The sequence below is a fragment of the Pseudophryne corroboree genome, chromosome 3 (assembly GCF_028390025.1).
Source record: "Pseudophryne corroboree isolate aPseCor3 chromosome 3, aPseCor3.hap2, whole genome shotgun sequence".
Lineage (NCBI taxonomy): Eukaryota > Metazoa > Chordata > Amphibia > Anura > Myobatrachidae > Pseudophryne > Pseudophryne corroboree.
Window position 1 is genome coordinate 655,432,681 of NC_086446.1, and position 22,898 is coordinate 655,455,578.

General features: G+C 49.2%; 1 protein-coding gene across 1 annotated transcript in view; it reads left to right on the plus strand.

Moving 5' to 3' along the window:
• Positions 1-22,898, plus strand: part of NRBF2 (nuclear receptor binding factor 2) — a 128,003-nt gene that overhangs the window by 98,833 nt on the left and 6,272 nt on the right. Inside the window, exon 3 of the mRNA XM_063961824.1 lies at positions 14,448-14,488. Within this exon, the coding sequence (XP_063817894.1) occupies positions 14,448-14,488 (41 nt within the window). The remainder of the gene's footprint in view (positions 1-14,447; positions 14,489-22,898) is intronic.

A 22,898-nucleotide genomic window follows, 5' to 3' on the forward strand; every position in this document is an offset into this window, starting at 1 on the left:
ATAACATTATCAGACCACTTTACCACAGCCCTGGAGATCCACCCGAAAACTATTGTGGGGTGCTGTGCTGTGCCTGCTGCTGTATAAATAGCCTTGAGCGTTGTCTCAATTTTACGGTCAGCAGGCTCCTTCAGAGATACAGCCCCAGGGACAGGCAGTACCAATTTTTTGGATAGTCTGGATACAGATGTATCGTTTGACGGGGGTTTTTCATAAGACCTTCCTATCCTCAGCTGGAAGGGGAAAGGTAGATTAAAAACCTCTGAGGAATTTACATTTTCTCTAACGTCCTAGTGGATGCTGGGGACTCCGTAAGGACCATGGGGAATAGACGGGCTCCGCAGGAGACATGGGCACTTTAAGAAAGAATTTAGGTTCTGGTGTGCTCTGGCTCCTCACTCTATGTTCCTCCTCCAGACCTCAGTTTGAATCTGTGCCCGGACAAGCTGGGTGCTGTTCAGTGAGCTCTCCTGAGCTTGCTGTGAAAAAGTATTTTGTTAGGTTTTTTATTTTCAGGGAGCTCTGCTGGCAACAGACTCCCTGCATCGTGGGACAGAGGGGAGAGAAGCAGCCCTACTCTCTGAAGCTAGGTCCTGCTTCTTAGGCTACTGGACACCATTAGCTCCAGAGGGATCGTACACAGGATCTCACACTCGTCGTCCGATCCCAGAGCCGCGCCGCCGACCCCCTCGCAGAGCCGGAAGACAGAAGCCGGGTGAGTATGAGAAGCAAGAAGACTTTGAAATCGGCGGCAGAAGACTCCGTTCTTCACTGAGTTAACGCACAGCACTGCAGCTGTGCGCCATTGCTCCCACACACCTCACATACTCCGGTCACTGTAAGGGTGCAGGGTGCAGGGGGGGGGGGGCGCCCTGGGCAGCATATGGACCTCTTTTGGCAAAAGTACACATATATACAGTTGGGCACTGTATATATGTATGAGCCCCCGCCAAGAAAATGTATATTTCTCTAACGTCCTAGTGGATGCTGGGAACTCCGTAAGGACCATGGGGATTAGCGGGCTCCGAAGGAGTCTGGGCACTCTAGAAAGATCTTAGACTACCTGGTGTGCACTGGCTCCTCCCACCATGACCCTCCTCCAAGCCCCAGTTAGATTTCGTGCCCGGCCGAGGTTGGATGCACACTAGGGGCTCTCCTGAGCTCTTAGAAAGTTATAGTCTTAGAATTTGTTATTTTCAGTGAGACCTGCTGGCAACAGGCTCACTGCAGCGAGGGACTAAGGGGAGAAGAAGCGAACTCGCCTGCTTGCAGCCGGATTGGGCTTCTTAGGCTACTGGACACCATTAGCTCCAGAGGGATCGACCGCAGGCCCAGCCTTGATGTTCGGTCCCGGAGCCGCGCCGCCGTCCCCCTTACAGAGCCAGAAGCAAGAAGATGGTCCGGAAAATCGGCGGCATGAAGACTCTGTCTTCACCAAGGTAGCGCACAGCACTGCAGCTGTGCGCCATTGCTCCTCTCACACACTTCACACTCCGGTCACTGAGGGTGCAGGGCGCTGGGGGGGGGGCGCCCTGAGGCAGCAATAAAAACACCTTGGCTGGCTAAAATACCTCAATATATGGCCCCAGGGGCTATATATGAGGTAAATACCCCTGCCAGAATTCCATAAAAAACGGGAGAATAGGCTGCGAAAAAGGGGCGGAGCCTATCTCCTCAGCACACTGGCGCCATTTTTCCCTCACAGCTCGGCTGGAGGGAAGCTCCCTGGCTCTTCCCTGCAATTCTACAGTACAGTAAGAGGGAAAAGAGAGGGGGGGCATTAAAATTGGCACTGTATACAGTATATTATATAAAAGCTATTAGGGACATAACTCAGTTAGTCCCTGTATATATATAGCGCTCTGGTGTGTGCTGGCATACTCTTACTCTGTCCCCCCAAAGGGCTTTTGTGGGTCCTGTCCTCGTTTAGAGCATTCCCTGTGTGTCTGCGGTGTGTCGGTACGGCTGTGTCGACATGTGGAATGAGGAGGCTTATATGGTGACAGAACAGAGGCCGATATATGTGATGTCGCCCCCTGTGGGGCCGACACCAGAGTGGATGGATAGGTGAAAGGTATTAACCGACAGTGTCAACTCCTTACATAAAAGGGTGGATGACGTAACAGCTGTGGGACAGCCGGCTTCGCAGCCCGCGCCTGCCCAGGCGTCTCAAAGGCCATCAGGGGCTCAAAAACGCCCGCTCTCTCAGATGGCAGACACAGATGTCGACACGGAGTCTGACTCCAGTGTCGACAAGGTGGAGACATATACACAATCCACTAGGAACATCCGTGACGTGATCCCGGCAATAAAAAATGTGTTATACATTTCTGACTTTAACCCAAGCAAAATGGGTTTTAGGTTTGGGGAGAAAAAACAGGCAGTGTTTTGTTCCCCCATCAGATGAATAAATGAAGTGTGTGAAAGCGTGGGTTCCCCCGTTAAGAAACTGGTCATTTATAAAAAGTTACTGATGGCGTACCCTTTCCCGCCAGGTGGATAAGTTACGCTGGGAGATATCCCCTAGGGTGGATAAGGCGCTCACACGTTTGTCAAAAAAGGTGGCACTGCCGTCTTAGGATACAGCCACTTTAATAGGTACCTGTTGATAAAAAACAGGAGGCTATCCTGAAGTCTGTATTTACACACTCAGGTACTAGACTGAGACCTGCAGATAGTGCTGCTGCAGCGTGGTCGGTGACCCTGTCAAACAGGGATACTAGTTGGCAAACATAAAAACATATTAAAGACGTCGTCTTATATATGGGGGATGCACAGAGGGATATTTTGCCGGCTGGCATCCAAAATAAATGTAATGTCCATTCTGTCAGGAGGGTATTAGAGACCTGTCACTGGACAGGTGATGCTGACTTAAAAAGCGCATAGAGAGCCTTATAAGGGTGAGGAATTATTTGGGGATGGTCTCTGGGACCTCGTATCCACAGCAACTGCTGGGAAGAAATAATTTTACCTCAGGTTTCCTCACAGACAAAGGTACAGTCCTTTCGGCTTCAGAAAAGCAAGCGGGTCAAATGGCGCTTCCTTTCTGTACAGAGAAAAGGGTAGAGGGAAAAAAGCTGCACCAGTCAGCCTGTTCCCAGAATCAAGATTCTTCCCCCGCCTCCTGTGAGGCCACACCATGACGCGGGTGCTCCACAGGTGTAGCCAGGTACGGTGGGGGGCCGTCTCAAAAATTTCAGCAATTAGTGGGCTCGCTCACAGGTGGATCCCTGTTTCTTTCAAGTAGTATTTCAGGGGTACAAGCTGGAATTCGAGATGTCTCCCCCTAGCCGTTTCCTAAAATATGCCTTGCTGACAACTCCCTCAGGCAGGGAGGCTGTGCTAGAGGCAATTAATAAGCGGTATTCCCAGCAGGTAATACTCAAGGTGCCCCTACTTCAACAAGGACGGGGTTACTATTCCACACGGGTTGGGGTACCGAAACCGCATGGTTCGGTGTGACCCATTTTATATTTAAAATCCTTGAACACAAAAATTCAAGTTCAAGATGGAATCGCTCAGGGCGGTTATTCCAAGCCTGGACGAGGGGGATTACATGGTATCCTGGGACATCAAGGATGCTTACCTGCATGTCCCCATTTACCATCCTCGCCAGGAGTACCTCAGATTTGTGGTACAGGATTACCATTACCAAGTCCAGACACTGCCGTTTGGACTGTACATGGCACCGAGGGTGTTTTATCAAGGTAATGGCCGAAATGTTGATACTCCTTCAAAAAAAGGGAGTTGTAATTATCCCGTACTTGGACAATCTCGTTATAAGGGCGAGGTCCAAGGAGCAGTTGGTAGTCGGGGTAGCACTATTTTGGAAAGTGCTACAACAGCATGGTTGGATTCTAAACAGTCCAAAGTCACAGCTGGTTCCTATGACACGTCTACTGTTCCTGGGGATGGTTCTGGACATAAACCAGAAATAGTGTTTCTCCCGGAGGAGAAAGCCAAGGAGTTGTCATCTCTAGTCAGAGACCTCCTGAAGCCAAAATAGGTAGCGGTGCATCATTGCACGCGAGTCCTGGGAAAAATGGTAGCTTCCTACGAAGCAATCCCATTAGGCAGGTTCCATACAAGAACTTTTCAGAGGGACCTGTTGGACAAGTGGTCCGGATCGCATCTTCCGATGCATAGGCTGATAACCCTGTCTCCAAGGACCAGGGTATCTCTACTGTGGTGGCTGCAGAGTGCCCATCTTCAAGAGGGCCGCAGGTTCGGCATACAGGACTAGGTCCTAGTGACCATGGATTCCAGCCTTTGAGGCTGGGAGGCAGTCACACAGGGAAGAAATTTCCAGGGACTTTGGTCAAGTCAGGTTATTTCCCTACACATAAATATTCTGGACCTGAGGGCCATTTACAATGCCCTGAGGCCGGCAAGGCCTCTGCTTCAAAACCAGCCGGTACTGATCCAATCAGACAACATCACGGCAGTCGCCCATGTAAACTAACAGGGCGGCACAAGAAGCAGGATGGCGATGGCAGAAGCCACAAGGATTCTCCGATAGGCGGAAAATCATGTGTTAGCACTGTCAGCAGTGTTCATTCCCGGTGTGGACAACTGGGAAGCAGATCTTCTCAACAGACACGACCTCCACCCGGGAGAATGGGGACTTCCTCCAGAAGTCTTCCAATAGGATTGTACACCATTGGGAAAGGCCACAGGTGGACATGATGGCGTCCCGCCTCAACAAGAAGCTATAAAAGATATTGCACCGGGTCAAGGGACCCTCAGGCGATAGCTATGGACGCTCTGGTAACACCGTGGGTGTACCAGTCGGTTTATGTGTTCTCCCCTCTGCCTCTCATACCAAAGGTACTGAGAATAATAAGAAGGCGAGGAGTAAGAACGATACTCGTGGATGGCCAAGAAGAGCTTGGTACCCAGAACTTCAAGAATTTATATCAGAGGACCCATGGCCTCTGCCACTCAGACAGGACCTGCGGCAGCAGGGGCCCTGTCTGTTCCAAGACTTACCGCGGCTGCGTTTGTCGGCATGGCGGTTGAACGCCGGATCCTGAAGGAAAAGGGCATTCCGGAGGAAGTCATTCCTACGCTTACTAAAGCCAGGAAAGAGGTTACAGCAACTCATTATCACCGCATATGGCGAAAATATGTTGCATGGTGTGAGGCCGAAAGGGCCCCAACAGAGGAATTTCAACTAGGTCGATTTCTGCATTTCCTGCAAGCAGGAGTGACTATGGGCCTTAAATTGGGTTCCATTAAGGTACAGATCTCGGCTCTGTCGATTTTCTTTCAAAAAGAACTAGCTTCAGTACCTGAAGTTCAGACATTTATAAAAGGAGTGCTGCAGAGTCAGCCCCCGTTTGTGCCTCCTGTGGCACCTTGTGATCTCAACGTGGTGTTGAGTTTCTTAAAATCACATTGGTTTGAACCACTAAAAACCGTGGATCTGAAATATCTCACGTGGAAGGTGGTTATGTTATTGGCCTTGGCTTCTGCCAGGCGAGTATCAAAGTTGGCGGCTTTGTCTTGTAAAAGCCCTTATTTGATTTTCCATATGGATAGGGCAGAATTGAGGACTCGTCCCCAGTTTCTCCCAAAGGTGGTGTCAGCGTTTCACCTGAACCAGCCTATTGTGGTGCCTAGGCTACTAGGGACTTGGAGGACTCCAAGTTGCTAGACGTTGTCAGGGCACTGAAAATATGTTTCCAGAACGGCTAGAGTCAGAAAATCTGACTCGCTGTTTATCCTATATGCACCTAACAAGCTGGGTGCTCCTGCTTCTAAGCAGACTATTGCTCGTTGGATTTGTAGTACAATTCAGCTTGCACATACTGTGGCAGGCCTGCCACAGCCAAAATCTGTCAATGCCCATTCCACAAGGAAGGTGGGCTCATCTTGGGCGGCTGCCCGAGAGGTCTCGGCTTTACAACTTTGCCGAGCAGCTACTTGGTCAGGGGCAAACACGTTTGCAAAATTCTACAAATTTGATACCCTGGCTGAGGAGGACCTGGAGTTCTCTCATTCAGTGCTGCAGAGTCATCCGCACTCTCCCGCCCGTTTGGGAGCTTTGGTATAATCCCCATGGTCCTTACGGAGTTCCCAGCATCCACTAGGACGTTAGAGAAAATAAGAATTTACTTACCGGTAATTCTATTTCTCGTAGTCCGTAGTGGATGCTGGGCGCCCATCCCAAGTGCGGTTTATCTGCAATACTTGTACATAGTTATTGTTAACTAAATCGGGTTATTGTTGAGCCATCTGTTGAGAGGCTCTATTGTTTCATACTGTTAACTGTGTTTCATATCACGAGTTGTACGGTGTGATTGGTGTGGCTGGTATGAGTCTTACCCGGGATTCAAAATCCTTCCTTATTGTGTACGCTCGTCCGGGCACAGTACCTAACTGAGGCTTGGAGGAGGGTCATGGTGGGAGGAGCCAGTGCACACCAGGTAGTCTAAGATCTTTCTAGAGTGCCCAGCCTCCTTCGGAGCCCGCTAATCCCCATGGTCCTTACGGAGTTCCCAGCATCCACTACGGACTACGAGAAATAGAATTACCGGTGAGTAAATTCTTATTTTAAGCGGGACAGAAGCCCGCCGTCGAGGGGGCGGGGCTTCTTCCTCAGCACTTACCTGCGCCATTTTTTCTCCACAGCTCCGCTGAGAGGAAGCTCCCCAGGCTCTCCCCTGCAGATACACGGTAGAAGAGGGTAAAAAGAGAGGGGGGGGGCACATAATTTGGCGCAAAAATCAATATAAACAGCAGCTACTGGGTTAACATTAAGTTACTGTGTTATTCCTGGGTTTATAGCGCTGGGGTGTGTGCTGGCATACTCTCTCTCTGTCTCTCCAAAGGGCCTTGTGGGGGAATTGTCTTCAGATGAGCATTCCCTGAGTGTGTGGTGTGTCGGTACGTGTGTGTCGACATGTCTGAGGTAAAAGGCTCCCCTAAGGAGGAGATGGAGCAAATGTGTGTGTGAGTGGTGTCTCCGTCGACAACGCCGACACCTGTTTGGATATGTGAAATTAAGTGCTAAGGTAAATTTATTGCACAAAAGATTAGAGAACAGACAGGGAATCTACCCATGTCTGTCCCTATGTCGCAGAGACCTTCAGAGTCTCTCAATGATCACTATCCAAAATAATAGACACTGATATCGACACGGAGTCTGACTCCAGTGTCGACTACGATAATGCAAAGTTACAGCCAAAATGGCAGGAAAGTATTCAATATATGATTATTGTAATAAAAAATGTTTTGCATATCACTGATGACTCATCTGTCCCTGACACAAGGGTACACATGTTTAAGGGGAAGAAAGCTGAGGTAAATTTCCCTCCTCTCATGAAGAAAAAGAGCGGGAATCTCCAGACAAGAGACTGCAGTTTCCCACAAAGAATTCTCAGGGAGTATCCTTTCCCTACTAGGGCCAGGATACGATGGGAATCTTCCCCTAGGGTGTCACGTTTGCCCAAAAGGTAGCGCTGACTTAACGGCTATCCTCAGGGATCCTGCAGATAGCATGCAGTAAAAGTACTTTGAAGTCCATTTACACACATTCTGGTACACTACTCAGACCGGCGATTGTGTCGGCATGGGTTTATAGCGCTGTAGCAGCGTGGACAGATACCTTATCAGCAGAGATTGAGACCCTAGTATGTATATATATATATAGATATAGATATATATATATATATATATATATATATATATATATATATATATATATATATATATATATAAAAGATGCTGTCTTAGATATATATATAAAACATGGCCAAAGAGACATTAGTCTACTGGGTTCTAGAGTCAATGCTATGTCGATTTCTGCTTGACGTGTCCTGTGGAACATGCAATGGACAAGTGATGCTGACTTAAGAGGCATATGGAAGGTTTACCTTACAAGGCTGAGGATTATGTGGATAAGGGATCTCGGACCTGGTCTCCATAGCTATGGCTGGTAATTCTGATCTTTTGCCTTATATTCCCGCACAGCCTAGGAAAGCACGACATTATCAAATGCAGTCCTTTCGATCAGAAAGAAACCAGAAAGTCCGAGGTGCGTCCTTTCTTGCCAGAGGCAGGGGCAGAGGAAAGAAGCTGCACAACACAGCTAGTTCCCAGGAATAGAAGTCCTCCCCGGCCTCTACAAAATCCACCGCATGTCGCTGGGGCTCCACAGGCGGAGCTAGGCCCGGTGGGGGCACGCCTTCGAAATTTCAGCCACAAGTGGGTTCACTCCCTGTTGGATCCCTGGGCAATAGATATTGTGTCTCAGGGATACAAGCTGGACTTCGAGGAGATGCCCCCTCACCGACGGCCCTGCCGGCTTCCCCCCACGAGAGGGAAATAGTGTTAACTGCAATTCACAAATTGTATCTTCAACAGGTGGTGGTCAAGGTTCCCCTCCTTCAACAAGGAGGGGGTTATTATTCGACCATGTTGTAGTCCCGAAACCGGACGGCTCGGTCAGACCCATATTGAATTTAAAATCCCTGAACATATACCTGAAAAGGTTCAAGTTCAAGATGGAATCGCTGAGAGCGGTCGTCGCAAGCCTGGAAGGGGGGGATTTTATGGTGTCTCTGGACATAAAGGATGCATACCTTCATGTCCCCATTTATCCACCTCATCAGGCGTACCTCAGATTTGTGGTACAGGATTGTCATTACCAATTTCAGACGTTGCCGTTTGGTCTCTTTACGGCACCGAGAATATTTACCAAGGTAATTGCGGAAATGATGGTACTCCTGTGGAAGCAAGGGGTCGCAATTATCCCATACTTGGACGATCTCCTCATAAAAGCGGGATCAAGAGAGCAGTTGCTGATCAGCATAGCACATTCTCTGGAAGTGTAACGGCAACACGGCTGGATTCTAAATATTCCAAAGTCGCAGTTGGTTCCTACGGCTCGTCTGCCTTTCCTAGGCATGATTCTAGACACAGACCAGAAAAGGGTTTATCTCCCGATAGAGAGAGCTCAGGAGCTCATGACACTGGTCAGGAACCTATTAAAACCAAAACAGGTGTCAGTGCATCACTGCACTCGAGTCCTGGGAAGGATGGTGGCATCATACGAGGCCATTCCCTTCGGCAGGTTCCATGCGAGGACCTTTCAATGGGACTTACTGGACAAGTGGTCCGGATCACATCTTCAGATGCATCGGTTAATCACCCTATCCCCCAGGGCCAGGGCCTCTCCCCTGTGGTGGCTGCAGAGTGCTCACCTTCTCGAGGGCCGCAGATTCGGCATTCAGGACTGGGTCCTGGTGACCACGGATGCAAGCCTCCGAGGGTGGGGAGCAGTCACACAGGGAACAAATTTCCAAGGTCTGTGGTCAAGTCAGGAGACTTGCCTTCACATCAACATCCTGGAACTAAGGGCCGTATACAACGCCCTACGTCAAGCGGAGACCCTGCTTCGCGACCAACCGGTTCTGATTCAGTCAGACACCATCACCGCAGTGGCTCATGTAAACCGACAAGGTGGCACAAGGAGCAGGGAAGCGATAGCGGAAGCCGCCAGAATTCTTCGCTGGGCGGAAAATCACGTAAGCGCACTGTCAGCAGTGTTCATCCCGGGACACGACCTCCACCCGGGAGAGTGGGGACTTCATCGGGAAGTCTTCGCACAGACTGCATGTCGGTTGGAACTGCCACAGGCGGACATGATGGCATCCCGCCTCAACAAAAAACTACAGAGGTATTGCGCCAGGTCAAGAGACCCTCAGGCGATAGCTGTAGACGCCCTGGTGACACCGTGGGTGTTCCAGTTGGTCTATGTATTTCCTCCTCTTCCTCTCATACCCAAGGTGCTGAGAATAATAAGAAAAAGAGGAGTGAGAACGATACTCATTGTTTCAGATTGGCCACGAAGGACTTGGTATCCAGATCTGCAAGAATTGCTCACAGAGGATCCGTGGCCTCTTCCTCTAAGACAGGACTGGTTGCAACAGGGGCCCTGTCTGTTCCAAGACGTACCGCGGCTGCGTTTGACGGCATGGCGGTTGAACGCCGGATCCTAGCGGAGAAAGGCATTCCGGAGGAGGTCATTCCTACGCTGATAAAGGCTAGGAAGGACGTGACAGCTCAACATTATCACCGTATATGGCGAAAATATGTTGCTTGGTGTGGGGCCAGGAATGCCCCTACGGAGGAATTCCAGCTGGGCCGTTTCCTTCACTTCCTACAGTCAGGAGTGAATTTGGGCCTAAAATTGGGTTCCATTAAGGTCCAGATTTCGGCCCTATCCATTTTCTTTCAAAAGGAGTTGGCTTCTCTACCTGACGTTCAGACGTTTGTAAAGGGAGTGCTGCATATTCAACCCTCTTTTGTGCCTCCAGTGGCACCTTGGGATCTTAACGTAGTGTTGAGTTTCCTGAAATCCCACTGGTTTGAACCACTCAAAACGGTGGAGTTGAAATATCTCACGTGGAAGGTGGTCATGCTATTAGCCTTGGCTTCGGCTAGGCGTGTGTCAGAGTTGGCGGCTTTGTCACATAAAAGCCCCTATCTGGTTTTCCATGCGGATAGAGCAGAATTGCGGACCCGTCCACAATTTCTGCTAAAAGTGGTTTCATACTTTCATATAAACCAACCTATGGTGGTGCCTGTGGCTACTACGGACTTGGAGGATTCCGAGTTGCTTGATGTGGTCAGGGCTTTGAAGGTTTATGTAGCCAAAACGGCTAGGGTCAGGAAAACAGAGTCTTTGTTTATCCTGTATGCTTCCAACAAGCTTGGTGCTCCTGCTTCAAAGCAAACTATTGCTCGCTGCATCTGTAACACGATTCAGCAGGTTCATTCTGCGGCTGGATTGCCGCTGCCAAAATCAGTTAAGGCCCATTCCACTAGGAAGGTGGGCTCTTCTTGGGCGGCTGCCCGAGGGGTCTCGGCATTACAGCTTTGCCGAGCGGCTACTTGGTCAGGTTCAAACACTTTTGCAAAGTTCTACAAGTTTGATCCCCTGGCTGAGGAGGACCTTGTGTTTGCTCAATCGGTGCTGCAGAGTCATCCGCACTCTCCCGCCCGTTTGGGAGCTTTGGTATAATCCCCATGCTCTTTACGGAGTCCCCAGCATCCACTAGGACGTTAGAGAAAATAAGATTTTACTTACCGGTAAATCTATTTCTCGTAGTCCGTAGTGGATGCTGGGCGCCCGTCCCAAGTGCGGACTTCTTCTGCAATGCTTGTATATAGTTATTGCTTCAATAAGGGTTATGTTATGGTTGCATCAGGGTTGGACCTGTTGCTCTGTTGTTGTTCATACTGTTGACTGGGTATGTTTATCTCAAGTTATACGGTGTGATTGGTGTGGCTGGTATGAATCTTGCCCTGGATTACCAAAATCCTTTCCTTGTATTGTCAGCTCTTCCGGGCACAGTTTCTCTAACTGAGGTCTGGAGGAGGGACATAGAGGGAGGAGCCAGAGCACACCAGAATCTAAATTCTTTCTTAAAGTGCCCATGTCTCCTGCGGAGCCCGTCTATTCCCCATGGTCCTTACGGAGTCCCCAGCATCCACTACGGACTACGAGAAATAGATTTACCGGTAAGTAAAATCTTATTTTTTTTATCAGGGTTTAACCAAGCATCCTAGGTCAGGGAGTTTAACTCCTTAGACACTGGAAAGTTAGCTGAACTCTTGGGCCTTACATTAAAGTATAACTCCTCATCTGGTTCCGCCTCCGGGTCCGGTATGTGAAGGACCTCTCTTATGGCAAAAATGAGGGCTTCCACCCCAGGGGACAGAGAGCTGTCCTCGTCCATGTCATCATCATCTGGCTGATCAGAATCTGAATGTAAAACCTGTGGCAGTGAGCGTTTGTGTGAAGCCACTAGAGGGGGCTACGAAGCCTTCCTGGAATCTGCTGCCTTAGTCACACAATCAATTGAGTGTTTTAATACTTGTCTCTCCCTTTTAGCTACAGCTACTTCAGAATTGACATTGTGAATCATGCTCTTAAGGCTGTCAAACCAGTCAGGTGCCTGTGAGCTGGGCCCTTGAGGAGACAGGGAACATTGCTCACACATGAGAGACCCCGCAGAAGACTGGGTAGAATTACAAGCAGCACACATAACCAAGTCTTCAGACATTATACAGGAAATAACAGCGCAGCACTTTGGAGTGACACAGAGGAGCAGACCCAGCACACAGAACACAGCAGCACAATGTGTGAAAATAAGTGTATGTAAAATCAGTGCAGCGGTGTTACCGCTGACATGCTCCCCCCTGTCTATGACCCCCTGGTACCATTTCAGACAGTCTGTAACAGCGTGGGTCCTGGAGGAGCAGCGTGCATGCAGCCTTGGTGATCCGCAGCAGCAGGAAAAAATGTTGCGCAGTCCCTGACAAGATTATACTGGCCACAAGTGTAAAACACCTCGGAAATGTAATTTACATTCCACACAAAGCCTTAGATCAGTGGTTCTCAACCTCGGTCCTCAAGTACCGCCAACAGTTCATGTTTTCCAGGTCTCCTCACAGGATTGCAAGTGAAATAATTTGCTCCACCTGTGGGTCTTTTATAATGCGTCAGTGAGTAATGAATACACCTGTTCAACTGCTAGGTGACCTGGAAAACATGAACTGTTGGTGGTACTTGAGGACTGATGTTGAGAACCTCTGCCTTAGATGACAGTGAGCACTGCTGGGCAATAGCCCTGAGCCAGTTCCGTCCACGGCGGGCACCGCAGCTCCGGACCTGTGACCACCGCGTGACATGCTGCCAAACTGCACCAGGGACCCGCTAACCGGGACCCCGGTATAACACTCACCGCACCTGGTCTTTGGCATCTGTTAAAGGGTGGCAGCTAGCTGCTGGGGTGGGCACACATACTGACGATGAGTGATCAGCACCTCAGGAGCTCAATGTCCTGTCAGACGGGATTACGAACCATTAACCCTCAGGAGGTTGGTTCTGTCCCCCCTCTAAGTCCTATGAAGCAGGTAGTCTGTCTGCCAAGCAGAGCTACCTGAAAATAATAAACTAAATTTACATTTAAAAGAAAAATCTCTGGAGCCCCAGAGAAGTGCACCCGGCTCCTTGGGCACATTTTTCTAAACCGAGTCTGGTAGGAGGGGCATAGTAAGGAGGAACACACACTCTCTCTCTCTCGTGTAAAATGCCAGGGGGTGTGTTCAAACTGAAATCTAAATTGCAGTGTAAAAGTTTAGCAGCCAGTATTTACCCTGCACAGAAACAATATAACCCACCCAAATCTCTCTCTGCACGTTATATCTGCCCCCCCCCCCCCCCCCCCTGCAGTGCACATGGTTTTGCCCACTAGAGGAAGATTTTGCTTTTGCAGTTAACCTTGAATTAGGCCCTTAACCTCCTTGTGAAGCACGAAACACGGTATACGAGGAAGCCTTAAATGTGTACGCCTAATGATTACTAGTAGTCTTGTGATATAAATTAACATTCATAGTTATAATCTTTATATGTTGGAAATAAACCTGCTGTTTCTGCACAACATTATTTGGATAAAATCTTGGCTTGGCAAAATGCCTGGAAACAAAGACACCAGGTAAGCAGCAGCAGCAGTGTTGTTTCTTCTCCGGCTGCTGTGGGTACGGAGAGGACAATGTGTTTGTTACATGGCACCGTTGGCTGTGGGAATGTTTTGTAGTAGGGTTGTTTAGGCACAATATGTTGTGGTGAGCCACATCACATGTCATTTTATAACCCTTATTTTGCAGTGCTTGGAGTACAGTGTGTAGCAGAGTAGTGCAGTATTGTCTTGTGCATATACTAATTAATGTTCTGTGCACTAGATCTATATTCTCCAAACATGATTTTACTATGAGTTGCACACCTTACCTTCTACACTCACCTTCTTGTAATGTTGCAGCAAAGTTTTGGGTTTGGGAAGTAGAGGCACATCACAAATAAATGAATTGTCCTTGAATGTACTCAAGAGAGCTGTACTATTGGGGAACTGGGATGGTGTAGATGGCATTCGGGAATTGCTCTGTGGCATCTCAAATGCTCTCGTGTGAAATTGTGTTAACTTAGAAGTACTTTGTGTGTGTGAAGTTTCCATAGAGATATATAGACATCATGTGTGTGTTTTCATTGCTGTCTCGCACCATATCCCCTCCATCTGGTGGGGGAGTTACTGTTGTCTTTGGTAAAATGTAATAGTGTTTTGGATCCAAAAACCCTTCATGCACGCAAGTACTTTTGCTGTTTTCAGGTACTGGTTTTGCAAGTCTATGGCGATCATAATTATAGTATACAGAATGCAGTACGACACAGTATTACAGTGTGCATTACTATGCAGTCAGAAATTCCAAATAACCCTGTCGTTTGTGGCGTCTGGTGAATTGTCCGCTGGGAAAAAGCTTTTATTTTTGTTTGTGCTGCTGTGTGCTGTGGTCTTTAGTCTTGTTTTGGTTGCACATCGCCCCCTAGTGTTGCTGTGTGCTTCAGTAATGTCCATACATTTTGTTTTTCTGTTTTGCAGCTTACCTCTCCGAGGCCAAGAGGCTGACACAGTCTGAGCAGGTACATATTATATATTATGAAAACTGTAGTTAATATGGTTTGTGTTGTTAATATGACATTTCCCTGACCTTTCTTGCTTTTATTCAAATGACAACTGTATAGAGCCAGGGCTGTTTCTAGGCAATTTGGCTCCCAGTGCGAGATTTAAAAATGCGCCCCCCCCCAATCCATAGATATTAAAACAAAGAATTTGCGCGTGGCCTCGTTACAATGGGCATGGCCTCGTCTGAAAAGACTACCTTACACCCCAGTTTTTGACCCTGCACCAACCGATCACGGCCACCACAGGAGAAAAAAAAATTCTACCATATTAAGCCCCACACAGTAATGCCCCCTGCACCATATTATGCCACACACTGAAATGCCCTTGAGACATTAAATCCCTATTTTCCACATTACGGCAGGCAAGTGTCCCCATTTTCCACATTACGGCAGGCAAGAGTCCCCATTTTCCACATAACGGCAGGCAAGAGTCCCCATTTCTCCTGCGTCCTAGAGGATGCTGGGGACACTTCAAGAACCATGGGGAATAGACTGGATCCGCAGGAGACATGGGCACTTTAAGACTTTAAAAGGGGTGTGAACTGGCTCCTCCCTCTATGCCCCTCCTCCAGACTCCAGTTTAGAATCTGTGCCCAGTGAGACTGGATGCACACTGAGGAGCTCTCCTGAGTTTCTCTGAAAAAGACTTTTGTTAGGTTTATTATTCTCAGGGAGACCTGCTGGCAACAGGCTCCCTGCTTCGTGGGACTGAGGGGAGAGAAGCAGACCTACTTATGTGAGTTTCAAGGCTCTGCTTCTTTGGCTACAGGACACCATTAGCTCCTGAGGGTCTGATGCTCATTCCCAGAGCCCGCCGTCACCCCCCTTGCAGAGTCAGAAGACGGGTGAGTAGAAGAAGATCAGAAGACTTCAGTGACGGCTTTGAGGTACCGCGCAGCGGCCGCGCTGCGCGCCATGCTCCCACACACAGTGGCACTACAGGGAGGGGGGGGGGGGGAGCCTGGGCAGCATTAAAAACCTCATATAAGACTGGCAAGGTGGTTTTTAAGTGCCAAGGCACTAAATCCGAACCCCCGCCAGTATAAATATTTTTAAAAATAGGTGGGCTGGAGAGCGCCTTTAAGGGGGCGGGGCTTAGCCCTCACAGCTCTTATCAGCACCATTTTCTCTTCACAGAGCTGCAGAGACGCTGGTCCTTCCTCTGCACTGCTGTATCAAGTAACACGGTGCAAAGCAGGGGGGGGGGCACAGTTATTTTGGTGCTATATATGTATTTATAAAAGCGCTAACAGGTCTGAGGCTTTGTATATGGGTTTTCAGAACCGGGATAAGCGCTGGGTTGTGAGCTGGCAAACTCCCTCTGTGGTTATCTGACAGGCTTTACTGTGGGTCTGTCCCCTATATGCCCAGTGTGTCTGTGGGTGTCGGTACACGTGTGTCGGCATGTCTGAGGCTGAGTGCTCTTCTCAGGAGGAGGCTGGATTAGGGACAGAAACGGCTGTGGGAGTGACCATGTCAGCACCGCCGACTCCTGATTGGGTGAATCTTTTGAGTGCTTTGAATGCAAATGTGGCTCTATTAAATAAGAGATTAGATAAATCTGAGTCTCAGAACCAGGCATGGAAAAAATCCGTGGAGGATGTTTTGTCACAGGTCCAGACCCCCTCGGGGTTGCAAAAGCATTAATTTACCCAGATAGCAGATACAGATACCGACACGGACTCTGACTCCAGTGTCGACTATAGTGATGCCAGATTAAATCCTAAACTGGCTAAGAGCATTCAGTACATGATTGTGGCGATAAAAGACGTGTTACATATCACGGAGGATCCTGCTGTTCCTGATACAAGGGTCTGTATGTATAAAGGAAAGAAACCTGAGGTAACGTTTCCTCCCTCTCATGAACTGAACTCGCTTTTTGAAAAGGTTTGGGAAAATCCTGACAAGAAGTTTCAGATTCCCAAGAGAATTCCGGTGGCATATCCGTTCCCCTCTGGGGATAGGGAAAAGTGTGAGTCACCCTCCACTGTAGACAAGGCTCTGTCACGACTGTCCAAAACGGTGGCGCTTCCGTCTACTGACACGGCAGCCCTAAAGGAACCTGCGGATCGTAAGCAGGAAAATACATTGAAATCCATTTATGTCACTACAGGTACGCTGCTCAGACCTTCCGTTGCTTCGGTGTGGGTGAGTAGCGCTATTGAAAAGTGGGCAGATAACTTGTCATCTGAGATAGATACCCTGGATAGGGATAGCATTCTTTTGACACTGGGTTATATCAAGGACGCTGCAGCCTACCTAAAGGAAGCTGCGAGAGACATTGGCCTTTTGGGATCAAGGGCCAATGCCATGGCAGTCTCAGCTAGAAGAGCATTGTGGATTCATCAACGGAATACTGCTGATGCTGACTCTAAGAAGGCTATGGAGTCTCTGCCGTATAAAGGTGGTGTCTTGTTTGGTGACGGCCTCGCTGACCTGGTATCTACGGCTACCGCGGGTAAGTCATCATTTTTACCTTATGTTCCTGCACAACAAAAGAAAACGCACCACTATCAGATGCAGTCCTTTCGGCCCAATAAATACAAAAAAGGACGAGGGTCTTCCTTCCTTGCTTCTAGAGGAAGAGGAAAAGGAAAAAGGTCACCTGTTGTGGCAGGTTCCCAAGAGCAGAAGTCCTCTCCTGCTTCTGCCAAATCCACCGCATGACGCTGGGACTCCTCTGCGGGAGTCCGCACCGGTGGGGGCACGTCTCCAACTCTTCAGTCAGTTCTGGGTTCGTTCGGCCCTAGACCCATGGGTGTTAGAAATAGTGTCCCAAGGGTACAAACTGGAGTTTCAAGACGTTCCCCCTCGGCGATTTTTCAAATCAGCCTTACCAGCTTCTCTTCCGGACAGGGAGGTAGTATGCGATGCGATACAAAAGCTGTGTCAAAATCAAGTCATTGTCAAGGTGCCCCCGTCACAACAGGGAGAAGGTTTTTATTCGAGCCTCTTCGTGGTCCCGAAGCCAGACGGCTCGGTCAGACCAATTCTGAACCTAAAATCCCTCAATTTCTATCTGAGAAAATTCAAATTCAAGATGCAATATCTCCAAGCAGTGATCTCCAGTCTGGAGGAAGGGGATTTTATGGTGTCGGTCGACATAAAGGATGCCTACTTACATGTCCCCATATATCCCCCACATCAGGCTTACCTGAGGTTTGCGATTCAGGATTGTCATTACCAATTTCAGACGTTGCCGTTTGGTCTATCCACGGTTACGAGGGTTTTCACCAAAGTTATTTTGGGAATGATTCTGGACACAGATAGAGTTTTTCTTCTAGAAGAGAATGCTCTGGAAATTCAGAGTCTGGTCAAACAAATTCTGAAGCCGGCGAGAGTGTCAATCCATCAATGCACTCGATTGCTGGGGAAGATGGTGGCGGCCTACAAGGCCATTCAGTTTGGCAGGTTCCATGCCAGAGTGTTTCAGTGGGATCTGTTGGACAAGTGGTCCGGGTCCCATCTGCACATGCACCGACAGATAATCCTGTCTTCCAAGACCAGAATTTCACTACTGTGGTAGCTGCACAGCTCTCAGCTCCTAGAGGGACGCAGGTTCGGGATCCAGGACTGGATCCTGGTTACCACGGATGCGATTCTCCGAGGCTGGGGTGCAGTCACACAGGGGGGGAAATTTCCAGGGAAAATGGTCAAGCCAGGAAGCTTGTCTACACATAAACATTCTGGAATTATGGGCCATTTACAACGGCCTTCTACAAGCAGTACATCTTCTTCGCGATCTGCCCGTCTTGATTCAGTCGGACAACGTAACAGCAGTGGCGTACGTAAACCGCCAGGGCGGAACGAAGAGCAGAGCGGCAATGGCAGATGCCACAAATGTTTTCCGCTGGGCAGAAAGGCATGTAAGCGCTCTGTCAGTGGTCTTTATTCCGGGTGTGGACAACTGGGTAGCAGACTTCCTCAGCAGACACGATCTTCATCCAGGAGAGTGGGGTCTTCATCAAGAGGTCTTTGCAGAAGTGACAAGTCGTTGGGGAATTCCTCAAATAGACATGATGGCGTCTCGCCTCAACAAGAAACTTCCGAGATATTGTTCCAGGTAGAGGGACCCTCAAGCAATAGAGGGGGACGCCCTAGTGACACTGTGGGTGTTTCAATCGATATATGTGTTCCCTCCGATTCCACTCATTCCAGAAGTGTTAAAGATCATAAGAAGAACAAGGGTTCATGCAATCCTCATTGTTCCAGACTGGCCAAGGAGGGCCTGGTATCCAGATCTTCAGGAATTACTCATAGGAGATCACTGGCCTCTTCCTCTACGACACGATCTGTTACAGCAGGGGCCGTGCGTGTACCAAGACTTACCGCAGCTTCGTTCGATGGCTTGGAGGTTGAACGCAGGATCCTAGCCACGAAAGGGTATTCCCGGTGAAGTAATTCCCACACTGCTTCAGGCTAGAAAAGAGGTAACGGCCAAACATTATCACCGTATTTGGAGGAAATATGTGTCTTGGTGTGAATCCAAGGAGGCTCCTATGGAAGAATTTCAGCTGGGCCGTTTTCTCCATTTTCTGCAAGCAGGGGTGGATGCGGGCTCAATTAAAGTACAAATTTCGGCCTTGTCAATTTTCGTTCAAAAAGAATTGGCTTCCCTTCCGGAAGTTCAGACTTTCGCGAAAGGCGTGCTGCACATCCAACCTCCCTTTGTGCCTTCGGTGGCACCGTGGGATCTTAACGTGGTGTTGGAGTTCCTGCAATCTCATTGGTTTGAACCTTTACGTAAGGTAGAGTTGAAATTCGTCACTTGGAAAGTGATCATGCTGTTGGCCTTGGCCTCTGCAAGGCGGGTATCAGAATTGGCGGCTTTGTCTCACAAGAGCCCCTATTTAATCTTCCATGAAGATAGAGTGGAGATGAGAACTCCTCAGCAATTTCTGCCAAAAGTGGTGTCATCGTTTCACATGAACCAACCTATTGTGGTGCCAGTGGCTACTGACGCCTTTGAGGAATCAAAGTCTCTAGATGTAGTCAGAGCTTTGAAAATGTATGTAGCCAGAACGGCGGCCAGAACGGCTCAGATTAGGAAAACGGAGGCTCTGTTTGTCCTGTATGATCCCAACAAGATTGGGGCTCCTGCTTCCAAGCAGACTATTGCACGCTGGATCTGTAATACGATTTGGCAAGCTCATTCTACGGCTGGATTGCCGTTACCGTAATCGGTGGAGGCCCATCCTACCAGAAAGGTGGGCTCATCCTGGGCGGCTGCCCGGGGGGTCTCGGCATTACAGCTTTGCCGAGCAGCTACTTGTTCGGGTTCAAACACTTTTGCAAAGTTTTACAAGTTTGATACCCTGGCCAAGGAGGACCTCTTGTTTGGTCAATCGGTGCTGCAGAGTCATCCGCACTCTCCCGCCCGTTCTTGAGCTTTGGTATAAACCCCATGGTTCTTGAAGTGTCCCCTGCATCCTCTAGGACGTAGGAGAAAATAGGATTTTAATACCTACCGGTAAATCCTTTTCTCTTAGTCCGTAGAGGATGCTGGGTGCCCGTCCCAGTGCGTACTGTATCTGCAGCAATTGGTTATGGTTACACACGTGTTGTGTTGCGTTTATAGTCAGCCTGTTGTTGTCATTTGTCATGCCGTTGCATGCGTTGGGTTGAATGCCATGTTGTACGGCATGTTTGAGGTGTGAGCTGGTATGTATTTCACCTTAGTTTAAATCAAAATAAATAATTTTTCCTCAAAATGTCCGACTCCCTGGGCACAGTTCCTATGTCTGGAGGAGGGGCATAGAGGGAGGAGCCAGTTCACACCCCTTTTAAAGTGTTAAAGTGCCCATGTCTCCTGCGGATCCCGTCTATACCCCATGGTTCTTGAAGTGTCCCCAGCATCCTCTACGGACTAAGAGAAAAGGATTTACCGGTAGGTATTAAAATCCTATTTTTACACATTACTGCAGGCAAGAGTCCCCATTTTACACATTACGCAGGCAAGAGTCCCTATTTTACACATTACGGCAGGCAAGAGTCCCTATTTTACACATTACGGCAGGCAAGAGTCCCTATTTTACACATTACGGCAGGCAAGAGTCCCCATTTTACACATTACGGCAGGCAAGAGTCCCCATTTTACACATTACGGCAGGCAGAGTCCCCTTCTACAAAGAAAGAAAGAAAGAGAAAGTTATACTTACGTTTGCAGCAGTCCTCTTCCATCCCGCATACCGCTCTTCGGCCCGCGCCGGCCCTCCTTCTAGCTTGCTGGCTCCCCGGGTGGCTCCCCCTCCTCAGTACTCCACTCGGGGGCGGAGTTCCGTGTAATGACGCGTTTGCATGGTGACATCACGACGCAAACGCATCATTGCATGAAACTCCTCCCCCGAGCGGAGTAGTAATGACGGGGAGGAGGGGGAGCAAACTGAGCCACCTAGAGCCGCGGCGGGCGCCCCGTGCGAATGCACGCCTCGCCCACCGCAAGAAACAGCTCTGTGTATAGCATCGGCTTCCCTCCTTGTCAATAGCAACCCCCTCCGTCTCTATATAGCATCATCCCCTCCCCTCATGTCTACACTCTCAGCAACCCCCCTCCCCCTGCATCTATATATAGCATGATCTTTCATTACCCCCCCCCCCCCCCCACAGCATGTGTCTGCACTCTAAGCCTCCCCCTCTCCCCCTGCCTCTTTTTAGTATCAGCGGCCCCCAAGCCCCTCCTCCCCGTCTGTAGCTGCTTCACTCACGTAATTCTTGCAGCTCCTCATGGAAGGGCAGCGTCTAGACTCCAGTGTGGAGAACCTTTCCGGCTCAGCGGCGGCAGGCTCCTTCTGTATTCAGCGCCCGGACGTCATGATGTCACGCGCGCAGTACAGGAAAAAAACTTTCATGTGCCAGGCAGCCCAGGTCACAGTAATGATGCCGGGACAGAGGCTTCCTGGCCCCTCTAGTGGCGCAAGTATGAGGCGGGATCTGGTCACAGAGGTGACAGCAGCAGCAGCGGCGCCAGCTATCTCCCCTGCTCCCCCTCCTCATGTCATTCTGCTCCGCTGGGGGGGCGGGGTTTCGCGGAATGATGCGTTTGCATCATGACGTCACGATGCAAACGCGTTGTTCCACGAAACTCCGCCCCCCGAGCAGAGTAGTAGTAATGATGACAGGAGGAGGGTGAGCACACCAGAACAGAGCCACCAAAAGAGCTGCGGCGGGCGCCCCGTGCAAAGGCACACCTCGCCCACCGCAACAAAACGGCTCTGTATAGAGCATAGAGCAGTGGTTCCCAAGGATCACTAACCGTTCTTTTCCAGGTCACCTGTGGATGACAGTTGGTGATACACAGCGCAGCTGCCGGGTGACCACGAAAACGTGACCTGTTAAGGGCCCTACACACTGGACAACATTTTAGAAAGATATAGTTAAAAAATGAACGATATATCGTTCAGTGTGGAGGCACAGACGATGAATGATGCGTTTCCTCACAGTTGTTCATCATTGGTCTATCATTGTAAGCCAATTTGGATGATATAGATGTTTGGAATGTAAAATTGTTCATACAAATCGTTCTGTGTGTATGCAAAAAAATTGTTACTGAAAAATCGTTCATTGTTCATATCGTCCAAATTGCCCAGTGTGTAGGGCCCTTTAGTGTTCCGTGGGGACTGAGGGGTCTGAGATCCTAACTGTCATTTTTCAAACCCAGCCTGTGAAATGACAGTTAGGAGATGATTGTCCAGTACTTTACCTCCATCCAAGGTATAGTAAATAGACCCCTGAGTTTGGGAACCACTGGTGTAGGAGACCATGTATAATTTTATGGCTATTTCAAGCTGCTAACAGTATTAAAGGAGTGATCATGCAACTGATCGGATAGGGTCTATATTGTCTGTGTTAATGGGTGCATGTGACAGGAGGGTGGATTGCAGGGGCAAACGGGGAGGGGGGGGGGGGTGGTGTGTGTGTGTGTGTGTGTGTGTGTGTGTGTGTGTGTATATGTTACAGTGATCGCGCTACAGGCATCTCGGAACCCTGTTTACAAAAATGAGCGGGACCCTCTGAGCTGCAATTCAAATCAGTGACTGGGTGCATTGAGGGAGGAGCTTGGTGTGACCCGGATGGCGGCAGAAGAGGCAGAGCTGTATGTAAAATGTGTGTGTCAGCGTTCCCTTGGTCCTTGTACAATGTCCCGTCACCCCTGCCTCAGTCAGCCACTATCTCCCCATCACCCTTGCCTCACCAGTTACCCACTACCTCCCCGTCACCCCTGCCTCACCAGTCAGCCACTATCTCCACATCTCCCCTGCCTCCTGTACCTGATAGGAAAGTAAACAGTAAAGGTTGGTACACACTGGCTGATATATCGTGCGTTCTCTTGAACGGCTGATATATCGCGGGTCCGTCGGCCAGTGTGTAC